The sequence below is a fragment of the Bicyclus anynana genome, chromosome 19 (genome assembly GCF_947172395.1).
Source record: "Bicyclus anynana chromosome 19, ilBicAnyn1.1, whole genome shotgun sequence".
In the NCBI taxonomy this organism is placed as follows: domain Eukaryota; kingdom Metazoa; phylum Arthropoda; class Insecta; order Lepidoptera; family Nymphalidae; genus Bicyclus; species Bicyclus anynana.
This window is the reverse complement of record NC_069101.1, coordinates 1,330,758-1,358,260: the sequence shown is the minus strand read 5'-3', so window position 1 is coordinate 1,358,260 and position 27,503 is coordinate 1,330,758. Positions and strand designations below refer to the sequence as shown.

At 36.8% G+C, this 27,503-nt stretch overlaps 1 protein-coding gene across 1 annotated transcript in view; it reads left to right on the top strand.

Moving 5' to 3' along the window:
- The window catches only part of LOC112055268 (potassium voltage-gated channel protein Shaw-like), a 188,083-nt gene that overhangs the window by 75,190 nt on the left and 85,390 nt on the right, over window positions 1-27,503 (top strand). The window contains exon 4 of the mRNA XM_052887287.1: window positions 20,428-20,607. Within this exon, the coding sequence (XP_052743247.1) occupies window positions 20,428-20,607 (180 nt within the window). The remainder of the gene's footprint in view (window positions 1-20,427; window positions 20,608-27,503) is intronic.

The window sequence follows — 27,503 nt, the reverse complement described above, 5'->3', positions numbered from 1 at the left end:
CTCCTTAAACCCAATTAGCATTTCATAAATTATTCAACAATGACTAATGAATCGGACAGTCCTCTCTGTGAAATACTATGAATCAGTTCTAATTTTTCTTATGTGATTTGTGTTAAAATCAGTCAGATGCGGCACCGCAACGCATCGTGTGCTTTTAGGGAATATTTAGCCGATAAAAATACCTGGCATGGAATGGTACTAGGTACTTAGTTCTAGATAAATTTGTAAAATGATGATAAACAAAAAATAAACGCTGGCTGAATTTGTTGTGGGTTCTTCTCGGACCAAGGCGCATTAATTCGCAAACTTTAATTTTGAGTTTTCGACCAATTATTATTATTTAATAGGGGGGGGGGGGGGTTAGGACAATAGTCCACCACGATGGCCTGGTATGCAGGTTTCCTCACGATATCTTCCTTCACCGTTTGAGACACGTGATATTTAATTTCTTAAAATGCACACAACTGAAAAGTTGGAGGTGCATGCCCCGGACCGGATTGGAACCAACACTCTCCGGAATCGGAGGCAGAGGTCATATCCACTGGGCTATCACGGCTTCCATATATATATAACAAATATAAATAAACTGATCCTGAAAGAGTACCTACCGCTTTTTTCCTTTCCAGGTACTGAACCCTATCTGAATAGAATCAAACAAAACTTTTTCAGGTTCGGAAGCCTTTAATTACTTTGTAATTTTAATTTCGCTGTAATCTGCTTCAATTATCGAGCAATTAATGCGGCGTCACAGCAGATGTGTAAATTAATTACTTTGTTCAACGTGTATTGAAATCCGTCATATCGGAATATGTTTTAAATTACAAAGTATAATTAAATTTGAAAATAATTAAACCACTGATGAACTTCAGACATATCATCATCATATCAGCCGATGGACGTCCACTGCAGGACATAGGCCTTTTGTAGGGACTTCCAAAGATCACGATACTGAGCCACCTGGAAATCAAATCAAAAAATCAAAAATCATTTATTTCAAGTAAGCTCAGCTTACAAGCACTTTTGACACGTCAGTTGACTATTTGTAAAGACTCTACCACCGGTTCGGAAGGCAGGTTCTGCTGAGAAGATACCGGCAAGAAACTCAACAGTTGCTCTTTTGAAAAAGTCATACAGTATTATAATTTACAATTGATAACAATTACAATTTCTTATAGTTTTATTTCCTATTTGAAGGTGGAAGCTGATCCAATGACCTCCAAGCGCTTTTATCTTTAAGGAATTCATCAGTGGGGGGTCGGCCAACACTGCGCTTACTAGTGCGGGGTCGCCATTCCAGCACTTTGGGACCCCAACGTCCATCGGCTCTTCGAACTATGTGCCCCGCCTATTGCCACTTCAGCTTCGCAACTAGTTGAGCTATGTCTGTGACTTTGGTTCTTCTGCGGATCTCCTCATTTCTGATTCGATCACGCAGAGATACTCCTAACATAGCTCAGTCGGTCAGTCACCCTTGAGTTTCCCTCCCTCTTTTCTTGTAAGTCGTGGGAGTAGGATGATGTAATTTTATTTTGTTTTAATCAAATTTAATTGAATTTTCTTTGATGGCAATTGCTTTGGAGATATAGAAAATCTTAGAAAGTCGGATAGAGTTTGAGTCGTCTACGATCTTCCGGCTTTACATTACATTGACAAAATTTATATTTACACGGGCAAAGTTGTGTTTTTGTTTACACAAACTTTTCCTCTTTATAATATTAGTATAGGTAATAAATAATAGTTAGGGAAAAGCATCCATTGTTATAACAATAGGTAAACAACGCCATTACATCAATTATAGTATTGTAAAACCGGTTAACGGCAGTTATACCCGGTTTATGGACCGGATAATGTGACGCATTAATTTTAATAACTCCTCTATAAAGGTGCCTTTATGTACTGTTTTACCGCTGCATTTTCCGATAAGAAAGTGGCGGATTTTTGTTAAGTGATATATTTACTGGGGATTTAGCATGTGTTATTTCTTTGCACCGATTCGTTTGGTCCAGCGGTTAGCATGTAGGTACCTACGGTTTATGGATAATGAGGTTTTGGGCTAAAGTGGATTGAACTGTGATAAAATTACATATCTTTTATAGTCTGCATCAACACTTCACGATGAGAGCCGTGATCGCCCAATGGATATGACCTTTGCCTCCGATTCCGGAGAGTGTGGGTTCGATTTCGGTCCGGGGCATGCACTTCCAACTTTTCAGTTGTGTACATTTTAAGAAATTAAATATCACGTCTCATACGGTGAAGGAAAACATCATGAGGAAACCTGCACACCAGAGAATTTCTTAATTCTCTGCGTGTGTGAAGTCTGCCAATCCGCATTGGGCCAGCATGGTGGACTATTGTCCTAACCCCTCTCATTCTGAGAGGAGACTCGAACTCAGTAGTGAGCCATATATGGGTTGATAACGACAACATTTCATAACAAATAAGAAATACCAAACCAGGCATTTTTTTACATTATCTTTTTGCTGGAATAATAATATAGGTACCCCTTTTTATGTTAAAGACAGTTTATTACAAACCCCAAGCAATTACCTTTAACTGCCTCAACATCAGTCAAGTCATTGTAACCGGTTAATGCTACGTACATCCGGCCCGGTTGTTTAATGTGACTCATTACTTGAAAGAGCCGTGTTCTGAAGGTAAATAAAGTTGATATCCCATTGTCCTAATCGCAATGAATAACCTCACACACCTAACACTTGAAAATGCTACCCAAGACCAAGGTTCGGGTCCCAGTTTGAGTAAATTTAGGATTTATATGTCTCATAAGCAATTACCTACCCTACCCTATCCCTGAGCTATTTTATCTTTCAAGTTGGATCAAACGGTGTTACATTTGATTAAAATTGGACAAGTAGTTTAGGAGTCCATCGAGGACAAATAACGCGACGTACTTTATGTATATGTTACGCTCACAGATTTAACGCTCAGTGAGCGGAAAAAAGGCTCACAACGCGTTGTGGTAACAGTCAAACATCCACATGGCTCTAATGAAAACGCACACAACGCGTTGTGGCAAATACAGAAAGACAAAAAATAGCAAAATTCGTGTCGTGGCTGACATGCTATTCGATCTCAACGCATTGTAGCAATGAAGAAAATCCGGGATTAGATCTGAGACGCTTGATATTTAACTTCTTAAAATGTAAATAACTGAAAAATTGGAGGTGTGACCCCAACCGGATTCCCCCGGATTCGAACCTACGCTCACCGAATCGAAAGCATAGGTCATATCTACTGAGTTATCACGCCTTAATAATAATAATAATATGAATATGTATCAGGATGTCGTTGCAGTGGATAAGGGACTTACCCCGCTATCCCTAGGCAAAGAGAACTGGCGCAAGCCTATAGTAATTAGTAACTCAGATCGTGTGGCAATATGGAAGAGCAAGGAGTTGCATGGACGATTCTACAAGGCCCTTACTGGGCCGCATGTAGATCAAATAACATCTGTATCTTGGTTGCAATTCGGTGACCTCTTTGGGGAAACCGAGGGTTTTGTCTGTGCAATTATGGACGAAGTTATAAAGACGAGAAACTACCGGAAACACATTATGAAAGATGGCACTCTAGACATCTGTCGAGCGTGACATCGTCCTGGGGATTCCCTCATGCATATTGTGTCCGGGTGTTCTCACCTTGCTAACGGCGAATACTTGCACAGACATAATCAAGTAGCCAAGATAATCCACCAACAGCTTGCTCTTTAGTATGGCCTTATCGATTTTGAGATGCCTTACTATAGGTACGACCCAGCATCAGTTCTTGAAAATAGCAGTGCATTGCTCTACTGGGACCGAACGATTATCACTGACAGGCATATTGTAGCCAATAGACCTGATATAGTGCTAGTCGATCGGTCAGTGCGTCGTGCAATAATTGTTGATATTACAGTTCCACATGACGATAATCTGGTTAAAGCCGAAAAGGAAAAAGTATCAAAATACTTGGACCTTGCTCACGAGATTACCGCCATGTGGATTGTTGAGTCAACTATTATTGTTCCGATAGTTGTTTCAGTCAATGGTCTTATAGCGAAAAGCTTCGACCAACACCTTAAGAAGCTTTCGCTTAACTGTTGGATCAAGAGTCGGATACAAAAGACAGTGATTCTTGAGACGGCGCGTATTGTGAGGAGGTTCCTCACTCTGGAGCCCTGACCACCGGTCGCTTGGGCACTCAAATGTCCCGCAGCGGGAGGGTGATTTTTTTTATAAATTTTTAATAATGTTTTGTATTTTATACTTATATTGTTAAAAATTTAAAAAAGAAGAAGTAATAAGTAAATGACAGAATAATAATAAAGCCTTTTATTTCCCGAAATATACACAGTTGTTAACAAATACATTACAATAATTTAAAAATAGAAGTACACATTTAAGAAGAAAAAATTTAAGCTACACTATAGCTATAGAATGTCTCTTATTTCGGTGTGCCTTACGGCAAAGGCCTCCTCCAACTCCTTCCACTGTTTTCTGTCTGCCGCTATCGCATGCCGCATCCAAAGGGGTCCTAAAGTCATTTTTAGGTCATCCTCCCATCTTTTTGTTTTCCGACCTGGGCTCCTAGCACCATCCCTTGGATACCAAACTGTCACCTGTTTGCTCCATTTTTCTTTTGTGCAGCGGAGCATATGTCCAGTCCATCTCCATTTCTGTTGATCAATACGTGTCAGTAAGTTTGTTAATTTAGTTTTATGCCTGAAAAATCAAAATCAAAATCAAAAATCATTTATTTCAAGTAGGCTCAGTTTACAAGCACTTTTGACACGTCAGTTGACTATTTGTAAAGATTCTACCACCGGTTCGGAAGGCAGGTTCTGCTGAGAAGATACCGGCAAGAAACTCAACAGTTGCTCTTTTGAAAAAGTCATACAGTATTATAATTTACAATTAATAACAATTACTGTTTACATTTCTTATAGTTTTACTTTCTGTGTGAAGGTGGAAGCTGATCCAACGGCCTCCAAGCATCTTTATCATTAAGAAACTCATCAATGTTGTAGTACCCTCGACTAAGTAAATGTTTTTTAACACATTGCTTAAAGCTATGCATTGGCAGGTCCATCACAGTCTTGGGGATCTTATTATAGAAGAGTACACCCAAACCTACAAAAGATTTTTTTACTCTTTGGAGACGATATGCAGAAATAACTAACTTATGCCCGTGTCTAGTAAGACGTGGGTTTAAATCTCCTTTTCGTTTGTACAAATTAATATTTTGTCTTACATATACTATACTTTTATATATATATTGACAGGCTACTGTTAGTATACCTATTTCTTTAAACTTTTGACGAAGGGACTCGCGTGATTTTAATTGATATATTGCTCGAATTGCTCTTTTTTGAAGTACAAATATAGATTGTATATCGGCAGCCTTGCCCCACAATAAAATACCGTAAGACATTACGCTGTGAAAGTACGCAAAATAAACAAGCCTAGCTGTATCAACATCAGTAAACTGTCTTATTTTTCTCACGGCAAATGCCGCTGAACTAAGTTTACCAGACAGTTTTTCTATATGAGCTGATATCTGTACTTCTGACTTTGTCCACTAATTTCAAACCTAGCATACTTCTTTCCATGCTTTTCTGACATCTTGCTAGTTTGTCCCTAAGGTGTTTTGTCAAAGCCCAGGTTTCGCAGCCATAGGTAATGCATGGTAGGATACAGGTATCGAAAGTCTTTTTCTTTATTTTAATGCCCAGTTTCTTACTTTTCATTATTTCCTTTAAGGTCCAATACTTTTTCCACCCAGTCGCTATTCTTTTGTCTATTTCTTTCTGCATTTGGTCATTTTTCGATATTATCTGGCCTAGATACACATATTCATCTACGTATACGAGTTTCTGTCCGTTAATGGTTATGTCTATGGTTATTGAGTTAGTCATCATTTTAGCTTTACTCATGTTAGTTTCTAGGCCTACTTTTCCACTTCTGTCTACTAAGGTTTGAATCATGGATTGCAGTTTCATTGGGTCCTCTTCCAATACAACCAGGTCGTCCGCAAATCTTAGGTGAGTTAATCGTGCTCCGTTTATGTTTAGCCCCAGATGTCCCCATTAAATTTTTCTGAACATTTGTTCGAGCACGGCGGTAAACAGCTTTCGATTGGAAAAACATCTCCTGTAGATTCTAGCCTGATTCTAGCTTTACTTTCACTGTAAATATTTTTGATGATATTAACATAAGTGTTTTGGATCCCCTGCTCTTTTAGACTTTGCCATACGGATTCGTGTTTAAGGCTATCGAAAGCCTTAGAATAGTCTATAAAGGCCAGATAAATGTTTTTGTTGTATTCATTGTATTTTTGTATGAGCTGATCGATTGTACTGAAGTTTTTCCTGAACCCTGCCTGTTCCACAGGTTGATTCTCGTCAAGTGTGAGTGATATTCTGTCCAGGATCACTTTAGCGAAAACTTTGTATACATTTGAGATAAGTGAGATTGGTCTATAATTTCCTATATCGTCTTTAGGACCTTTCTTATGTAGCAGTATTATGTTTGATTCTGCCCATTGCTTTGGAATGCTGCCGGTATATAGAGTTTCGTTGAAAATCTTTGTTAATATTGGGCTTAATTCTTCAATTGATCCTCTTATAAGTTCGTTTGTGATTCTGTCTGGACCAGGAGCTTTTTCCATCTTTTGGCTTTTTATAGATTTTTCTACTTCCGTTGCAATTATTTCAGGTATAACTTCCACTTCTTTGCTCATAATTTTTTGTATATTATTTTGTTCGCTATATGGAAATAGTATTTTTGACTCTTTTGGACTTTGTTGTTTGTACAGTAAGCGATAATAATCTGTTGCTATATTTTGGATTTCGCCACGCCTTACGTAACAAAAATTATTCACGTACGTAAATTCAAAAGAATTAATAACAAAATCAACTACGAACAGTTGCAGTAAAAATGAATGATTTAAACGTCCTAAAGATAATAAAATCGGACGGTTCGTAAACATTTCAACGTTTAAAATTTTGTATCGAAACTACCTACTGAGTTTCTTCTTTGATTTCCTCGAAAATGTGATGAATATTATATTAATGGGTATCATCAGTAAAGTTAAATATAAATATTAATATTAGCTACTGTGTTTCTCACGTGGTCATAATATAATTATTTACAAGACCGCCATTGAAGGTCAATTATTCTCACGTTTCTGCAGCGCAAACGGCAGCGAAGACGTTTCATAAGTCGAGCCTTCATGCACGCAGTGATCAATATACGATCAATTACAGTCGTGGGTGCTGGAGAAACGTGAGAATAATTGATCGTCAAAACACAAACAAATGTTTTTTTTTAATTTTTGTCTGTCTGTCTGTTGGTAAGGGTTAATATCTGGAATGGTTGAATAATATTAATATAACTTTCACTGGAAGCTCAATTCCTGTACGAAGCGTGCTCGCGACTTCTTCCACTTGGAAACTCCAGGAATTTTAAAGACCAGGCTATCATATAAAGTTTCTCCACTTATTCCAACCTTTAAAAGTTAATTTAAAGGTTGAAATAGGTGGGGGTGTAGATTTTCATCCTACATCTACGAGTATCAAGTTAGCCCGCTTCCATCTGACTGCATCATCACTTACCATCAGGTGAGATTGTAGTCAAGGGCTAACTTGTAAAGAATGAAAAAAGTAACTTTTGTCACTCTTTATAAGTATGATTATCATAATATTGGTACAAAAATATTTTTTACACTCACTAAACAAACATAAAAAACAAACTTTTCCACTTTATAATATTATCATAAACAGATCACTATTTTATAGTAACTCCTCTTAATTTATACATATATACGTGAGTTCTATGGAAATTTTACTAAATACATTTTTACAGTAAATAAACCGTAAAATTATACAACAAATACTTTATCATAATGTATGATATAAACATGACTTGTAAAAATAATCTTACATCTATACCGTTAAGTGCCCTTAGTTAGAGTTTTTTAAACTATAGTCCAATTGTTTGTCGAATGGGTAACCTTTTTGCTACATCTGTAAAATAGTATAGTTATGTATGTGTAACTGTAAAATTGTAAATACCGTTAGATTATAATCTACTTATCTCGCCTAGTTAACTGTCGAAAGATTGTGAACCGCAAAGTACTGCTTACAATTTAACATGTATTAATGTGTATTTCCTCTATAATAAGAAAAAAAAGAAAGAATTCCTCATTAGAGGGCTCAGAGTCACACAGCGGGCGATGGAACGAGCTATGTTAGACGTATCTCTGAGTAATCGAATAAGAAATGAGGAGATCCGCAGAACCAAAGTCACCGACATAGCTCAGCGAGTTACGAAGCTTAAGTGGCAGTGGGCGGGGCACATAGTTCGAAGAGCCGATGGACATTGGGGTCCCAAAGTGTTGGTTGGCGACCCCGCACTAGAAAGCGCAGTATTGGTCAACCCCCCACCAGGTGGACTGAGGACGTCAAGCGAGTCACAGGGATTCACTAGATGCAGGCGGCTCAGTATCGTGATGTTTGGAAGTTCCTACAAAAGGCCTATGTCCTGCAGCGGACGTCCATCGGCTGATATGATGATGATGATAAGGAATGTGTATTTATTTGTAACGTAATAAAAATATCAGAAAAAATTAAATCGCCGGCGTTTGCTATAAATGCCAGCAATTTTATTATTTATTTTATTTATTGTTATACGCATTAACAATATGTATTCGAAAACCATCAACGTTTTCGAGGCGAGTAAATTCGCACTAACACTGAAAGGTATAGTTCTGATGTATGACGTAATAGTTTTTATGAGGTTATTTTTATGCGAGAGAACTGTGGATTGACCTAATACAGATTCTGTTTATGCCCGGAGGAGTTATAACTGCTTACCTTGATGTGGATAGCAATAGTATAAGAGCCTGTGATTTACAGACCTTTGTCATTTTTAAATGCTCAAATATTGTCAATCTATACATAGGTATAGTACCCTACGCAAGTATGGGGTTTACATGGTTCAAAAGAATTTTCAAAATCGGAATGATAAAAATGCATAAAATAGTGCCCTCGAGTCTTTAAACACATAGTTTAATGGCAACCTTTCGCCTTTTAAACTGAATCTACTCCCTCCCGAAACCACTACGACCCTATGGTTAAATTTTTAATTAGATAAACAAACCTGCCTTCAAAAACACAGACAAACTTGTGGCGCTAACATGCGACCAATGAGCGATATACAAAATTTAACCAATGGCAGTGCAGACGTGAATGTCTCCGTAAACGCTATCTCTTTCACACAGCATTGGTACAAAATAGACTGGACTGGGACAACAACACCATTGGACGACATTCTATACTTGCGTTTCAAAAGTGTTTGTAAACTGTGACAACTTAAAAAAAAATTGAACTTATTATTACTTATCTTTTGATGGCTGACAAATTTTCATCTTTTTATTAAATGACGAAGGCCTAGCAATCACTGGCTCTCGGCCTACAATAACTCTCTCATGCCTAGAATCTAGGAAGTTTCTTCCACAAAGCAACATACCTGAGTATGTTAGGTTCTGGTCGTAATAGCAAAAGTTTTGACATATCATACGAGGAAGTGTAGAGCGAATGCAATCTTCACATGGTATACAGTTTCTGAGTAATTATGAAGTATAGCTGAAGTTATGAGGGAGATATGTTGCAATCTGCACCTACTTAGGTACCTACAGTAGGAACATAGTATGATAAAGGGTAACTTTATAGCATGGAAGCTGGCATGGCTGGCGTTCCGCCACCATTTAGCTTTTTAAACGAAAGCGTATTATAACCTTAAGCATTATTAAAATGGTAGAAGATACATAGACAAAAAAATGTCAAGTAACAAAAAGTAAAAAGTCACACAGCGGGCGATGGAAGGAGCTATGTTCGGAGTATCTCTGTGTGATCGAATCAGAAATTTGGAGATCCGCGAAAGAACCAAAGTCACCGACATAGCTCAACGAGTAGCGAAGCTGAAGTGGCAATGGGCGGGGCACATACATGGATTAGAGAAGGAATTTCGCATTTTGTAAACTTTGTTCATATACTGCTTCATCATTATCAACCCATATTAGGCTCACTGCGAAGCTCGAGTCTCCTCTCAGAATGAGAGGGGTTGGGCCAATAGTCCACCAAGCTGGCCCAATGCGGATTGGCAGACTTCACACACGCAGATAATTAAGAAAATGGTCTGGTTTCCTCAGGATATTTTTCCTTCACCGTTTGAGACACGTGATATTTAATTTCTTAAAATACACACAACTGAAAAGTTGGAGGTGCACGCCCCGGACCGGATTCGAACCCACATTCTCCGGAATCGGAGGCAGAGGTCATATCCACTGTGCTATCACGGATATAGTGCTTACCCTAGTTAAAAAACCTTGTGCACGCCACTATATCCCGCAGCTAAAAGGTTGCAGAAAGTGGTGTCAAACCGGACCGGACAACACAAACACTCAATCACGACGAGAGTGAAAATAAAATGCAATTCATTGTATATTGACAAACAACAAAACAACAAATAGAAAGTAAAAGGTTTACAACAACTGACTCAGCGTCCGCCATTATTGTTGTTGGCAATAAAACGTCATACAATCTCCTATCTATTGTGAAAGTGCTCCTTTATTCCCTCACAATGCCATCGTAAACATTGGGATGTCTTTTGAATTTCCGTTTGCTTCTGTTTATATGGATTTTAAAGCTGCCTTTTCTCTCAATATGAACGTATACTAGTGGACGTCTCGCGTAGTTTCCGTTAACTTGAGAATACGGGGTTAATAATATAGATAAGATAATATTTGGCTCACTGTTGAGCTCGAGTCTTTTCTCAACTAGAGAGAAGGGCCTTAGTCCACCACGCTAGTCATATGTGGATTGGCAGACTTTACATAGATAATTAAGAAAATTCTCAAGTGTGCAGGTTTCCTTACGATGTTTTTCTTTCACCGTTTGAGACACGTGATATTTAATTTCTTATAATGCACATAATTGGAAAGTTGAAGGTGCATACCCCTGACCGGATTCGAACCTACACCCTCCGAATCTAAGGCAAAGTCTTATCCACTGGGCTATCACGTCTCTTACTTATATAAAAAAGTTTAAAGATTTTCATTCATCACGAAACATCGAAAATCGCTGGACGTACTTATATGAAATTTGGCAGGGAGGATAATTTATAGTTACTCGTAGTAGACGTCAGCTAAGAGCGGATTTTACGTCAGACCCGGATTTTAAAAGGTTTTTTTTTAATTCTTTACAAGTTAGCCCTTGACTACAACCTCACCTAATGGTAAGTGATGATGCAATCTAAGATGGATGGCTAATTTGTTAGGAGTAAGATGAAAATCCATAACCCTTTAGGTTTCTACACGATATCGTACCTGAACGCTAAATTGCTTGGTACGTCTTTGTCGGTAGGGTGGTAACTAGCCACGGCCAAAGCCTCTCAGCCAGACCTGGACCAAATTAAGAAAACCTCAATCGGTCCAGCCGGGGATTGAACCCAGGACCTTCGTCTTGTAAATCCGACGCGCATAGCACTGCGCCACGGAGACGTTCGTTAGTTAGTTGTAATTATAGAAATAATTGTCAAAGGAAATTACTAATTTACACTAATTTGTGTATTAAATAAATTCTGATTCTATAAACTAAAACAGGTATTATTTCTAAAGACTGGAATAAATTCAATATTCAGCCATCAGTTACAGGCACATAGTATCGGTTTACTGGCCATTAGCTATTTGGTTTGTATTTCAATCGGAATGCTTTGAAAGCAACTATTTATTTATTAAAGTTGGAAACTTTCGATTTTGCGTTTTAACGTTATAAGTCTTGACACGATAAAAGGGCTGTTTTGATGATTTTAACTGGTAAGGTTGTGTAATAATTTGTTATTATGGTTTTCATAAAATGTTGAAAAATTTTACTGACAATATCTTGGAAGAAACTAAAATTCCTCATTTCATAGCCCGACCGATGACTCGGACCAGCACCTCGAGATCCACATAGGCTGAACTGGAACAAAGAGGTCCTCGTCTTTGGTTTTTTAACTGTTCACTGCTGAGCTCGAGTCTCCTCTCAGAATGAGAGGGGTTAGCGTTGGGCCAATAGTCTACCACGCTGGCCCAATGCGGATTAGCAGACTTCACAGACGCAGATATTTAAGAAGATTCTCTGGTATGGAGGTTTCCTTACGATGTTTTTCCTTCCCCGTTTACGACACGTGATATTTAATTTCTTAAAACGCACACAACTAAAATTTTGGAGGTGCATTTCCCAGACCGGATTTGAACCTACACACTCCAGAATCGGAGGCAGAGGTCATATCCACTGGGCTATCACGGCTCTAACATAACTTTTCCTTAATTCTATCACAATATTTTTTTTTTTTTTTTATTCTTTACAAGTTAGCCCTTGACTACAATCTCACCTGATGGTACAATTTGTCCATTGGTGAAAATCTTACCAGAATAATAATTAATTTAATTAGAAACACAGCAAAAACTAACGTGACACAACGTCGAAGTATGCACGACTAGTTTCACATTAAATTAATATGATTAATACTCACGATAGTTTAAATTATCAAAATAAACTATTTGTCTGTTTCTGAAAAATAAACGTGGTGAAAGGATTTTGTTTATAATATGAGAGTATAATAATTCTTGTAAATAAATAAGAAACTTGCCAAGTCGACTATTTTCTTCGATAACTATTTAAATATGTGACGTCACTATTAAAAGTTATCATAACGGCCCTGTTACTGTGTCGTAATTATAGGAGAGACCGCGGGCGGGTTGGGACATCGAGCGGAGTTTTTAAAAAGGATCCGTTCGTTAATTAATGTAATTTATTAATTAACGGCGTTAATTGTAAAGGACGTTCCTTTCAAAAGGCCTTCTGAAAAGAATACTAATTGTAATTATTTTTTTAAATTTAATTAGATCTAGATTAACCATTTAGTCTGTAGAATGATAAATATTCGTATTTACGGGTTAACCACTGAACCGAATTTGATAAAATGGAGATAATCTACCTTTTTTTTTAGAATACTTAGTACAGAGTATAAAGCGTTTGGAGTGAGAGGACTTTTGTACAAACCAAAAGCGCTACTTATCTCTAAAACACCTAGGCCTGTAGCCATGTAGAACGTCGAATCTCTTCCTACAAACGTTAACGCTTCGAAAACTAACAAAATGTATGGGAATGATAGATCCGATCGACAATTTGATCACGTGACCTGTCGATAGTGAATATCATTCCCATATTTTTAATTTTCGTTAGCATTTGTAGAAAGAGAATCGATGTGCCACATGGCTAACGCCCCTACTCGACGCATGCTAGTAGGTTTCAGCTAAATTGAATTGAACTTTTTTTTTGATTTTATCTTCCAAGGTTAAATCTACACAATAATACGACAAGTTAAATAAATTACAATAACAAAGTACACATACCCACGCTAATAACCTTCACAATAAATGTAACATTTAACCCAAAATCCTACACAATTGAGGTAAACTCCCCCAGGAACCGTCTACGGTTGCCGCCGCTAGCAATTATCACGCAAAAACCCAGCAATACCCCGGCGTACCCCCCAGGTATAACGAACCAACAAAAACCCCGCTGTCGTGGGTAGATTAAACTTTATTTATGACCATTATTAATTTCGTGCCCGCCAGGCAGAAACAACCCAAAAGCCTCCCTTCGTTACGGATTCGAAGTAAAAAAATACTTTGATATTCCTAACATTAGAAACAATATAAATATTTGTGAGATTTCAAAGGTTCAGTAGTCAAGAACCCTTGTAGTTGGTGTGTCCGTACATAACTTAGCTCGAGTGGCGTGCACAAGGTCATAAACTAGGGTAGGAACTGTACGTACAAATTGTGATAAGAGAAAAAAAGCTTTTCCAATACAGGGCAAAAAAGTAAGTGTTATATTTATCATGTAATTAAATTAAAACTATTTTGATATGTGGCTGATTGTTATGATGAATGATAATTATTTTTATAAAAGTAAAAATAAAATTAATTATTCTAACATCTTGTATTTCTTCGCTAGTAAGGTGAAAAGTTGTGTGTGTCACACGAGAGCAAAGTAATTAGTTTCTTTCGCCTTTGAATCCCTTACAAGGATTCTAACTTAGAATCACTCGCTATGCTCGTAATTCAATTGTAGGATCCTTCGCTTGCTTGAGATTCAAACTCGCAGGAAAAGCGAACATTACTGTCTTGATGAACAATTAATTATTAATACACAAATTGAGTGTGTATTTTACTTTTATTACCGACCTCTACAAGTAAAAATCACTTTTCAAATTAGTATCTACCTAATGGAATATCAAGTTTTACAAATATTTGTACGAAATGTTGTTGCCCCTGCCAAAAAAGATTGTAATATACAACAAAGTTATCAAGCGTAATTTGTAGGAAAAATATTATTTATACCTTTATTTAGTATTACCTAAACTGGGCTTGTAGTGCCATCTGTTGCTCTCGACTTTTTTGTGTGGTACAAGACAAAGGCGACGATATACTAACCCTTTTTATGGTCAAAAGGCTTGTTCTTGACAATTATTACAATTATTATGCTTGTTGGAAAACAATGTTGTCATCAAAAAACTAGAAATATACCAATTCTCGCAACTCAGTTCTTCTATCGTAAAAAGTTGTGAGATCCATGTAATACCAAGTCGATTACTTTATTCAGTCCGTACTTAAGGAACCTTCAGTCTCAAGTTATTACGTAATTAGCTAACCTAACAACGTCTTAGTGACATATCAATATTAAAAATCTTTTGTATTTTAAATAATATTTACTGACCTTTAGTAATTATATGTTCACTTACAAGGTTAAATTTTTTTGTTAAAAATTTTTTTGATGGTTTATGTTTCTTAGAACAAAAATGACACATAGACTGTAAGGAATCAATATATCTCTCTTAATTAAGAAGGAATATGCTGATGGGAAAGCATATTTTTCTGACAAATCCTTTATACTCAGGCCACCACAATCGCATCCGCGGAACTGATCCGTTCTAACACACAAATTTACGACTCCATAAACTCCGGTTTTATGCGCCAACAGTCAAAGGGTTCAGTTTGTTGACACACCCAAATCATAGCGAGGAAATATTGGGAAAACTCAATTTTTCCACTCGATGGAAACTGACCTTAATTGTAACTCAATACGAGTATTAATCAAGCGAAGGTATATTATGTTTACGAACCTATCCTCACATGTCATCATTGACACATATTCGGCTCACTGTTGAGCACGAGTCTCCTCTCAGAGTGAGAGGGTTTAGGCCTTAGTTCAACACGCTGGCCAAATACGGATTGACAGACTTTACACACATAGAGAATTAAGAAAATTCTCAGGTATGCAGATTTCCTCACGATGCTTTTCCTTCACCGTTTGAGACGTGACCGTTTCTTAGAATGCACATAATTTTCGGCCCAGATTCGAACCTACACTCTCCGAATCGAAGGTAGAGATCATCGTCCACTGGGCTATCACGTCATATCCTCACATGTAATACGTCATCATCTTCATCATCATCACCAGCCGATGGACGTTCACTGCTGGACATAGGCCTCTTGCATGGACTTCCAAACAAAACGGTCTCGAGCCGCCAACATCCAGCGGCTCCCTGCAACCCGCTTGATATCTTCGGTCCACCTAATGGGGGGTCGACCAACACTGCGGTTTCCGGTGCGGGGTCGCCATTCCAGCACCTTGGGACCCCAACGTCAATCGGCTCCATCCGTCTATGTAATACGTATTAATAAATTATTTGTTTAGCTATTTACACATTTATTTGTTGTATATGCCAAGAATGGCAGTAGAAAAACAACTACCTACTTAGCCTTAGTAAATAAATATGGCAAATTGTTGACTTAACATTCCTCATCCTGTAAGCGAAGTCGATATATTGATACCGCTTCCTTTTCCTACTGAAAACATTATCACATAATATCTGGGGGCACGGCAGTACTCTCGCAAGTCGAGCAAAAAAAAAGGGAGCACGGCCGTACTATACTTTTCTCGAAGCAACTCAAGCCATTTTCGACTCTCTGTAACTTCGTTGTGGATGAAATCAGAAGCCTGAATTTTGAGTACCCAAGCAGGCATTGTACAGACACGATATATTTCATTAGACTTGAACAAGTAATCGACTTGGTATTACATGGATCTCACAACTTTTTGCGGTAAAATAACTGATTGTGAGAGTTGCTACATTTTACAAGTGTTGTTTTTTATGGCATACTATTTGTTTCAAAAGTGGCACACAAGTTTTTCCTTTACGTACATATAGTATAGATTTCGAAAGTAATATACTCAAGCTTTTCTCAAGAAAAATGCCGTAAATAAAACATATCATTTTGCAAATAAAAAACAGATAATGAAAATATATTATATTATATGAACATAGTTTCGTAAATGGACAACTCAAACTTAATTCGACATATTCAACTCTTTGGTCTCTATCATAAAGTTGAATTTTCATTGGCGTACTCTTCTAATACAGTTAAAGGGAAGCAAGTGGAGGGTTGTATGGAATTGAATAAAAGCCTTTTCCTGTCCGCCATTATAAATTATTGTGCGTACTATATGTCCACAAAACTTGAACATGGGATACAAAAATATTTGTAATAAAATAAAGTGGATTTCTTCTAAATATAGCATTTATAAATAGATATAGATAGATTTTGTAAGTAATACTCTAAAAATATCTTGGTCTTCATAATTTAATTTTTTCATCTCCTGCAAAGTCGCTATTCTGTAAGGATATTTTTCCAATTTGAAACTTTTTCCAACAAACTGAATTGGAATTCGTTTCTCTCTCTTTCTAACACGATACTATAGATAGAGAAAAATAGACGAATTCGAAGCTGCCAAGGTATTAAAACATTATTTAATAAAGAACTAGTTATTTAAATCGGAAAAGTAGTTCCAGAGATTAGCGCGTTCAATCAAACAAACAAACAAACTCAGCTTATATTAGTATAGATAGAGTAATATATTATATTTTATACCTACTAGCGGACGCCCGCGACTTCAATGTTTGCGTGGAAATCAATGTAAGCTTTCAACCCCTATTTCACCACTTTATATTTCAAAGTAAATAAATAATTAAAATGAAGCACTTTCTATACAAACTTTCTCTCCCTTCTATTATCAAAATGATATGAAAATTCATCTTGATCGGTTCAGTCGTTCACCGTGACAGACAGATAGACTTATTGATAGATATCATTTATAACATTAGCATAGACTAATAGATCAACACATAGAGGTGTTAAAAGGGTCAACCATACGTGTAAGCCATGCAACATGCACGAATGATTAAACAACTCTGAAAAAGTTTAAAATTAGTCGACTTTTTTGATTTCTTGTTGATATCACAATTGAAGCCGTTCTCATAATAATTTTAATTATAAAAAAAATAATAATAAACAAATAGTTACATTATAATTAAAACTACAAAAAATCATTTCATAAATTAATACCACCCTAAGTAAGCAGAGTGACTAACAAAACATCTTAATAATATTATCCGGGATAATCCAACGTCCAGATTCTAAATACCCGGCAAATGTCGATAATGCACCCCCATTATCTTTGCCCCGGATATTAATAAAAGGTACAGCTGTGAGCGACCTGCTACTGCATTTTGACCTTTATCCTTTTAGTATTAAGAGCTGTGGCGTTTGAAGAATGGTGTGGGTAGGTACTAAATTCTAGGTCACGTATTAGATATAAAATGTCTGTTGCGGTAGGGTTGGCAGTAGTTTTTAATTAATGTATTTTTCTTTGCTTCACTGTTTAATTTTTATATCTTGGCTAATTTCATAAATTCTTTGTTTGCTTTTTTTGTTAAGCTTTTGAATTTTACTTTTGAAATAGATAAATTTAAAATTTATTGTATAAATAAGTAACTGATAGTAGATTAGCAACAGGTACTATGAATATGACACTGAAAATGTTTTACGTTAACACATTAATAGTAGCTTATGAAACAGTTGCTTGATAAGGGTTTTTCTAACCAAGTCAAGCACTACTAGTAGACACCGCGTGGTTCCCGTTCCCGAAGAAATACGGCGATAATATTATAGCCTATAGTACTTGGGGATAGTGTAGCTTCCCAACAGTGAAAGAATTTTTCAAATCGGTTAAGCAGTTTCAGAGCTTATTCAATGCAAACAAATAAACAAACATACAATCAAATCTTTCCTTTACTAGTATAGATTTCATACTCTATGTAATTGTAAATCTAAAAAAAACACAGGGTTTACACTAAGTTAGTTAGATGAGAGCGGATCAAACTCTAGACCTCATGAATTTGAGTCCAACGTCATAACTGTGGAAGTATTGAATGTAATTAAATAAAAATAAATACTAGTACAAAAACATCAAGTACGAGTAATTAAAGTCAGTACCAACATTTGACATTGTAGGTAAAACGTGATTGGCAACCCTGATTGAGGGCTCTCAAAAATAATAAATGTAGGAGACGTTTGTGAAATATACTACCTTATAATATTCAGTATTGCAGAAATTATGTTCTTGTTATGAATATTTCTGTACACGCATGTATATACTGGGACTGTTTCATTCATTTAATGTTTAGATATTAATTACACATTCAATAATACATATTCGGCTCAATGCTGAGCTCGAGTCACCTCTCAGAATGAGAGGGGTTCGGCCAAATACTCGTAGTCTACCACGTGGGCTAAATTGGCAGATAATTAAGAAAATCTCTGATAAGCAGGTTTCCTCACGATGTTTTTCCCTCACCGTTTGAGACACGTGATATTTAGTTTCTTAAAATGCATATATCTGACACGTTATACGCCCCGAACCGTATTCGACTTATCCTTACTTACCTTATCAGGCCTGGTTTTGTAGGGGGCCACTAAAACATTATGATGATAATAAGAAGAGAAAAAAAGTAAAAAAACTAAATTAAGAATTATGTCTATATTTAACAGACGTTTAGTTCCCGTTCATCGGAATAGGGAAATAAAATATAGCCTATGTTAAAGCCTCGGTAAAGACGTAGCTTATTTAATGGTGAAAGAAGTTTTAGAATTGATTCAGTAGTTGTCTTTAGATTGAGATTTGTAACAAATTACCTCAAGTAATTTGTTACAAATCTTACTTCGTTATAGTATTAGTTTGGGTAAACAGCCAAAGGCTTATTATAAATAGATTCCAGGGTTTGATCGTCGAAGCGTTCCTAAACAAGTTTTTACTTCAAAACTGGTACGTAACCAAATTCTCCTTCATTACGACTAAGTAAATTCCAAATCCTAAAAAAATATAGCGAGTGAAAGCATTGATTTTAAAGTACTCCGTTACGACCGTGGTCGAGAGAGCTGAGATTATATGGATTTTACCGCAACCCACTTTATTAACGATTTTAAACAGATGGATTTTATATTATGTTGCTTTTATTTATTGTAGCACACGTTCTGTGGTTTTACATGCGTAGTTTACATTCCAATGGGAATGTGAGGATAAAAATGCCTGTGTTACTCCGTGAATAATTTTTAAAGTGTTTTTCGTCATTAGTTTCGCAGCTTATATTTGTAACAAATAAACAAAAAATCTTACCTCTTTATAATATAAGTTTAGACTATCTTTAGCCCTCAGCTTGGCGTCGTTATGGTCAAGGATCTTGTTGGTCATCTTTTTATGTAGGCAGCATATTTCTTCTCAGCAGAATTTGGTTTGACTATTTGTAGACAAAGATCTACAAATCATCATCATTATCAACCCATATTCGGCTCACTGCTGAGCTCGAGTCTCCTCTCAGAGTGAGAGGGGTTAGGCCAATAGTCCACCACGCTGGCCCAATGCGGATTGGCAGACTTCACACACGAAGAGAATTAAGAAAATTCTCTGGTATGCAGGTTTCCTCACGATGTTTTTCCTTCACCGTTTGAGACATGTGATATTAAATTTCTTAAAATGCACACAACTGAAAAGTGCACGCCCTAGACCGGATTTGAACCCACACCCTCCAGAATCGGAGACGGAGGTCATATCCACAAGTCTGTTACGGCTGGTTTGCAAAACTTTACCACCTTAAAATCATCAAGACAGCCCTTTTATCGTGTCAGACTTATAACGTTAAAACGCAAAATTGAAAGTTCCCAGCTTTAATAAATAAATAGTTGCTTTCAAAGAATTCCGATTGAAATCCAAACCAAATAGCTAATGGCCGGTAAACTGATGCTATGTGCCTGTAACTGATGGCTGAATTTCAAAAATAAATCAGCGTTTCGGATTGACGCATCGCAGAACTTTCACATTTGTGACTTGCGTGACCAAGACCTAAATGACCATTGTCCGTTTATAGTACAACTATTACTAGTCGTCAGCTATTACTATAATGTAAAATTTGTCCACAGAATACCCTGGCAATTCTGGACAAGCTGGACATCGACAGCGAGAAGCCGTCCGAGGAAGAGATCGCGCGACTATTCGGTTACGAGGAGGCCTACCTCAGCGGGGAGCTGGGCGCGTGGCAGCGAGTCAAGCCGCGCGTGTGGGCGCTGTTCGACGAGCCGTCCAGCTCGCCCAGCGCGAAGGTTGGTGGCCCTGACATTGTACACAAGCTGGACATCGACAGCGAGAAGCCGTCCGAGGAGGAGATCGCACGGCTGTTCGGGTATGAGGAGGCCTCATCTTCTTCCTTCTAGATCTTCTAGAAATTGGGTTGTAAGAGAATATTTTAATATTAAAAGTAGTTTTTCTTAATACCTAGGTATATACGCTAAAAATGGCTAAAAAGCAAGTTATACATGTTGAAAATTTTGAGGGAAAAGAGGAAATAGCTATACGAAAAACGTAGAATTAACCAAAAACTAACGGGCAATTTCTTTCTCATTTCATACTATGCATATAAAGTCTTTGTAAATAATTCAGTGGAGATTAGCTTCTCCGTATGGATGTAGCCTTAACTAATTCTCGGACAGAGCGTTTGGCGTAGCATCCGTTACCATGGCAACGGATGTAAAAGCTAGCCCGATTATACTCAACAGCCGGACGAACGAGCTCTTGGCTCTATTGTGAGCTTCGCAAACATTTGATCTACCATACAGCTATAAGTCATATACTTGCTGATTATAACAAATATGTGACGAATAGGAGTTATTACAAATGAGTTTTTTATCTTCGGCTTTCTTTACGGGAATCGGATATCATAAATATATCGATTCCTAACTTATATTTAGTTACATCATTGTCAATTTATGGGGATTTTATTAATTTTTCAACTGAATTTTGGACCTATCCTCAAGGATGATTACAGTATTTCAAATATACTATGCACAAAAATTAAGGGAGCAGAAAAAAAATCCAAATTTTTGGGGGATTTTCAACAGGCTGTAACTTATACAAAAATGGTCGTACAGCAAAAAAATAAAAAGCAAATTGTAGCTCTAAGTGTTTAGTTTTTGGATCTGAGTTTGAAAATTTTTTTTTTAAAATATTTTTCGAGTAATCATAAGAAAACCACCGAAAAAAAAATTTTCGAAATTTTTTTGGTTTTTTTTTTTTAATCTACGGACGTGGAAAAAATTTTTTCGACTTAACCTCCATATGGACCGGATAGCTTGTTTATTCAGATTTAATTTCATTTTTTTTAAAACTCGATACGAGCATTTCTCGCTGAGATATCGATGTTTGAATGGAAAAAGATCATTTTGTCTTTGATTACCAATATCTCAGCAACCAATGATCGCACAGAAATTTTGAGGTTGGTTTCAAAAATTTGAATAAACTCTCTACAAGGATTGGCAATTGAATTTTGAAAAAAAAAATTTTTTTTCAATCATTACATGAATTTGAAAAAGCATCCAAAAAAGGGCTTTATGTCGTTTTTTGGAAAATCAAGCGCCCAATCAAAAATATTGCGGAAACCACTGACGTTAAGTGTGCCTTTTACTGTTCAATATACCCACAAAAACCCTACAAAGTTTCAATTCAATCCAGCCAACCGTTTTTTTTTCCCACTTGATCGAATTTTTGAAAAAATTAAAGGAGCAAGAATTTCGCTCTGAAAATGTCATAATTTACGCTTTTGTGCTTGCGCACGTGTATGTGTGTGTTCCACAGTATTTTGTGACTCCAAACTCACTCTCCGAAGATGTATGTGTGTGTGTGTGTGTGTGGAAGTGACGAACCACAGGGTCTCAATCTCTGATAAAACCACACACATACACGTGCGCAAGCACAAAAACTAAACACTTAGAGCTACAATTTGCTTTTTATTTTTTTGCTGTACGACCATTTTTGTATAAGTTACAGCCTGTTGAAAATCCCCCAAAAATTTGGATTTTTTTTCTGCTCCCTTAATTTTTGTGCATAGTATAGTTTAAAAATTAAGAAAATGCTAATAATAAAACCAATTTTGTAAAAGTAACATGGTATCTGCGACCATTACTCTCAGCGCTACAGGGATTTAAAAGGTCATATCATATTCACTTCCACGGATCGCATAATAACGCCCCATTACAAAATAGCACGAATGAATGAGTCATCGACCATAGTGATCGCTAGATTTGTATAAAAAACATAGAAATATCTTTGATAATCGTGCGTTTATGTTTAAAATTCATAAAATGAAAAATGTCATGTTTAATGTAAAGAAGCTGAAAATATATATAGGAAGCTGATTACAAATTTTGAAATTTTATAATCTTATTTATTTTGCACACATTCAGAGAGTTTTTGTTTTTTACAATATATTCTTAGTGTCTATAACCTAGTCATCATCTCCATTGTGGGAATGAATTCTTTGAGGTGGTTTTTAAAACCATGTAACTATCCATCGATCTATAAAAAATACTCAATAAAATCAATATATTAAAAAATAAAATTGTAAGGTTAAATATGGCAAAAATAGTAATGAATAATGTATTATGTAATTAAATTTTATTAACCATTTTATTTATTTTTTTATTTTAATAATCAAAAAAATCATTTACCTACACTAAAACCAATGTTCCAGCAAAAAAAAAACAATTCTTATTTCTTATCTCTCTTTATTAATGGAAAACCTCAAAAAATTAAGTAAAGAATTTTTTAAATATCTCAAATTAAAAGGTGCACGTCAAAATATCGAATACTCCACGGTAGCAATACTTGTGCTAATAAAAACATCTGCCGGTAAAATAATCTCCTAAAGTTAAATGAAATCGAATCTCAAACCGTAATCCTACGGATTCGTGTTTATAACTAAAGGAGCTATTCCATTGCCGCGTAGACATGCCTATTAATTTCTGTACATTATGAGAATTGATAAAGGTGTATTTCTTCAATTCTTTAATCAAAAAATAAATGCTATTCTTCTATAGATTCGAATCCTAGGTCGGGTTCTAAAATGTTTATCTCTAATAAAATTCTTAGTAGCAACCCGGTTGAGAAGTTGGTAGAGTCGAAGTAGATTACGTTGGGCCCCTATCATTATTATTAACATCTGGTGTCATTCCGCTATTTTATCGTCGATGTAATTAATATTCATCTATAACAACTTTTATTACTTGAAGTTTATTTCTATGGGATGCCAAAAGTAAAATGTCACTAACAATGAAGTTTCCATGGAAACCAACGATGTCACAGCGCTGTAACTTTACAGAATTCGAGGGCTGATATCGATTGCTACAGAGTTGAATATTATCACGCTAAGTCTACCATACATACTAGCTTCATATGACTGTAGCGTCGCATTTTTTTTAAATTATAATTGTCTGCCCACATTCTAAGTGGGAAACCTATAAAACCAAGAGACGATGATGATGATGATGATGATGATGATATACATAGCGCGCAACAATGGAAGAGCGTCTCAACATCCATACAAAGTTATTCAATCACGAGCGATCTCAGCAAATCCCCAAAGCGTTAAATATTTATATTGGAAACGGTATACTCCAATAAATCCCGAACACAGTCGCTCGCAGCGCCGCCCAACGAATACGATCTAAATTTATAATGGTTTATTAACACGTGCACATGAAAATATAGGAAATTATTATCAACCTGATTTTCTTATGGACTGTGATTACCAGATTTCCACTTTTTATAATAACTAATAAGTAGATTAGGAAACGGTTGCATAATGACGGTCATTAAAGCACGAGCTGCAAAACATTGTCAAAAAAACAAGAACCCAGAGATGCTCAAAAGACCAAGAATCCAGAGCTCTAACTGTGCTGTAATAGTAAAAAAGTTATAATAAAACACACTTTCCATACAAAGAGCAGTGTTATAATGTTTTTTTTTTTATAATCTATGCCAATATAATATATTTTTTTTTTAATTTTAAAATTGGAATAATATGACACGAGATTAGAAAAAAGTTTGTTATATAGACCAAGATCCTAGAACGATCTGGCACATCTTATTTTCACACAGATGAAACCTGAGGTTATTGAACAACTAAGGTTACACCTTAGACGATATTGAACACCTAAGGTACACCTTAGACGCTATTGAACACCTAGTTCTCAACTGTGTGAAAATATGTGTCAGATCGCTCTGGGATCTTACCCTATTAGTCCAAGCTCCTAATATACGGTAATCACGACAGGCAACAATGGAATTCAGGCCGATGTGACATTGAAAGAAAGAAAAAGCGTTTATTTCAAAATTATGCCACACATCACAATATCTCCAGTACACATCCAGGACAATAGGTACCCTGCGATGTGTGGCATAACCCAGAAAATGGTCCCAGCTCAGCATAATGCTACGTGACCATTGATATTGGGAGGTTTCAAGGTTGCTTTAAAAGTAGTGTAAAAGTAATAGTAGTACTATAAAAAGTATTTTTATAAAATTCACCTCGTTTTAGGTGTTAAGGAAAATATTCAGAAAGTAACATTTGTACAATCACACTTTGATTTTGAAGGCGAAGGTCTGTGTGTGTTTATTTGTTATTCCACACTGTAACTATTGAACCGATTCGAAAATTGGCTGTGCTCTAGAATCTACGAGTAAAGTACTTTATATCCCGAAAACGTCGATGTTTTCCCCGTGAACTAATTTTGCTTGGTTATAGTTTTGTTAAATGAATAAAACTGTTAAATTAAATTCTCACATATTTTCACACAGTAAAGAAACAGCACAATGTCGGGTCCATTTGGCGTCGCCAATAATTTGTCAAATTTTCGTGAAAAATAGCAAAACTTTGTTCCAAATCTTAAATAAACAAATAAATACAAACTATTTATTTGTTTATTTTCCTCTAGCTTCTCCTCTGCATCAAAATATAAACTACAAACTGCAGTGAGTAAATGTATGCAAATGGGCAATAGCTAGGAACTGTTATATAACTAAGCCCATTCGTTTAAAAGCAACGGCAGCCGCAAGCGTACGTAGAGTTAGAGCTAGAATTCACCGTGACCTACAATGAAACTCGTACTTAGAGTTAGAGCTAGAGTTAGCTGTGAACTACGCGTAGTATAAAGCTCGTACTTAGAGTTAGAGCTAGAGTTACCTGACGACTACGCGTAATAAGAAGCTCGTACCTAGAGTTACCTGTGGACTACGCGTATTATGAAGCTCGTACTTAGAGTTAGAGCTAGAGTTACCTGTGGACTAGGCGTAGTATAAAGCTCGTACTTAGAGTTAGAGCTAGAGTTACCTGTGAACTACGCGTATGAAGCTCGTACTTAGAGTTAGAGCTAGAGTTACCTGACGACTACGCGTAATAAGAAGCTCGTACCTAGAGTTACCTGTGGACTACGCGTATTATGAAGCTCGTACTTAGAGTTAGAGCTAGAGTTACCTGTGGACTAGGCGTAGTATGAAGCTCGTACCTAGAGTTAGAGCTAGAGTTACCTGTGGACTACGCGTAGTATGAAGCTCGTACTTAGAGTTAGAGCTAGAGTTACCTGTGGACTAGGCGTAGTATGAAGCTCGTACCTAGAGTTAGAGCTAGAGTTACCTGTGGACTACGCGTATGAAGCTCGTACTTAGAGTTAGAGCTAGAGTTACCTGACGACTACGCGTAATAAGAAGCTCGTACCTAGAGTTACCTGTGGACTACGCGTATTATGAAGCTCGTACTTAGAGTTAGAGCTAGAGTTACCTGTGGACTAGGCGTAGTATGAAGCTCGTACCTAGAGTTAGAGCTAGAGTTACCTGTGGACTACGCGTAGTATGAAGCTCGTACTTAGAGTTAGAGCTAGAGTTACCTGTGGACTAGGCGTAGTATGAAGCTCGTACCTAGAGTTAGAGCTAGAGTTACCTGTGGACTACGCGTAGTATAAAGCTCGTACTTAGAGTTAGAGCTAGAGTTACCTGTGAACTACGCGTATGAAGCTCGTACTTAGAGTTAGAGCTAGAGTTACCTGACGACTACGCGTAATAAGAAGCTCGTACCTAGAGTTACCTGTGGACTACGCGTATTATGAAGCTCGTACTTAGAGTTAGAGCTAGAGTTAGCTGTGAACTACGCGTAGTATAAAGCTCGTACTTAGAGTTAGAGCTAGAGTTACCTGTGAACTACGCGTATGAAGCTCGTACTTAGAGTTAGAGCTAGAGTTACCTGACGACTACGCGTAATAAGAAGCTCGTACCTAGAGTTACCTGTGGACTACGCGTATTATGAAGCTCGTACTTAGAGTTAGAGCTAGAGTTACCTGTGGACTAGGCGTAGTATGAAGCTCGTACCTAGAGTTAGAGCTAGAGTTACCTGTGGACTACGCGTAGTATGAAGCTCGTACTTAGAGTTAGAGCTAGAGTTACCTGTGAACTACGCGTATGAAGCTCGTACTTAGAGTTAGAGCTAGAGTTAGTTACCTGTGGACTACGCGTAGTATGAAGCTCGTACTTAGAGTTAGAGCTAGAGTTACCTGTGAACTACGCGTATGAAGCTCGTACTTAGAGTTAGAGCTAGAGTTAGTTACCTGTGGACTACGCGTAGTATGAAGCTCGTACTTAGGGTTAGGCCTAGAGTTCCCCAAGAACTGCTAGTAGTATGAAGCTCGTACTTCTAGATTGGATACGTTATAGAAACTGGATAGGTACATAATTACTTAATTTATTTTTTGACAAAATATTTTGTTTAAGACTCGGGGTCCAATATGGTAGCGGATGTTGCTAAATGCCGGGACTACAGTGGCGAGCATAAGGTTTTTAACTAGGGTATGCATTATAGGTACGTACAATACGGAAAAATTATTTTTTAACATAGGTTCGTAATAACATATGATGGTAGGTAGGGTATTATTGCATTTATGAAGTGCAAGCCACTGCAGGGTCTATTAGAATATACCGACAGTTTAGCAAAGACTTCTATTCGAACCCTTCGGAAACGGAGGCAGAGGTCTTATTCACTGGGCTGCCACGGCTCACAAACTTTACCTGTTTATAATATTTATTCCGTATAATAATAATATGCTAATCGGTGGCTCATCTCATGGTGAGATTAACCATGTACGCAGGAGATATTATAGTGCACAAGTGTGTGCACAAG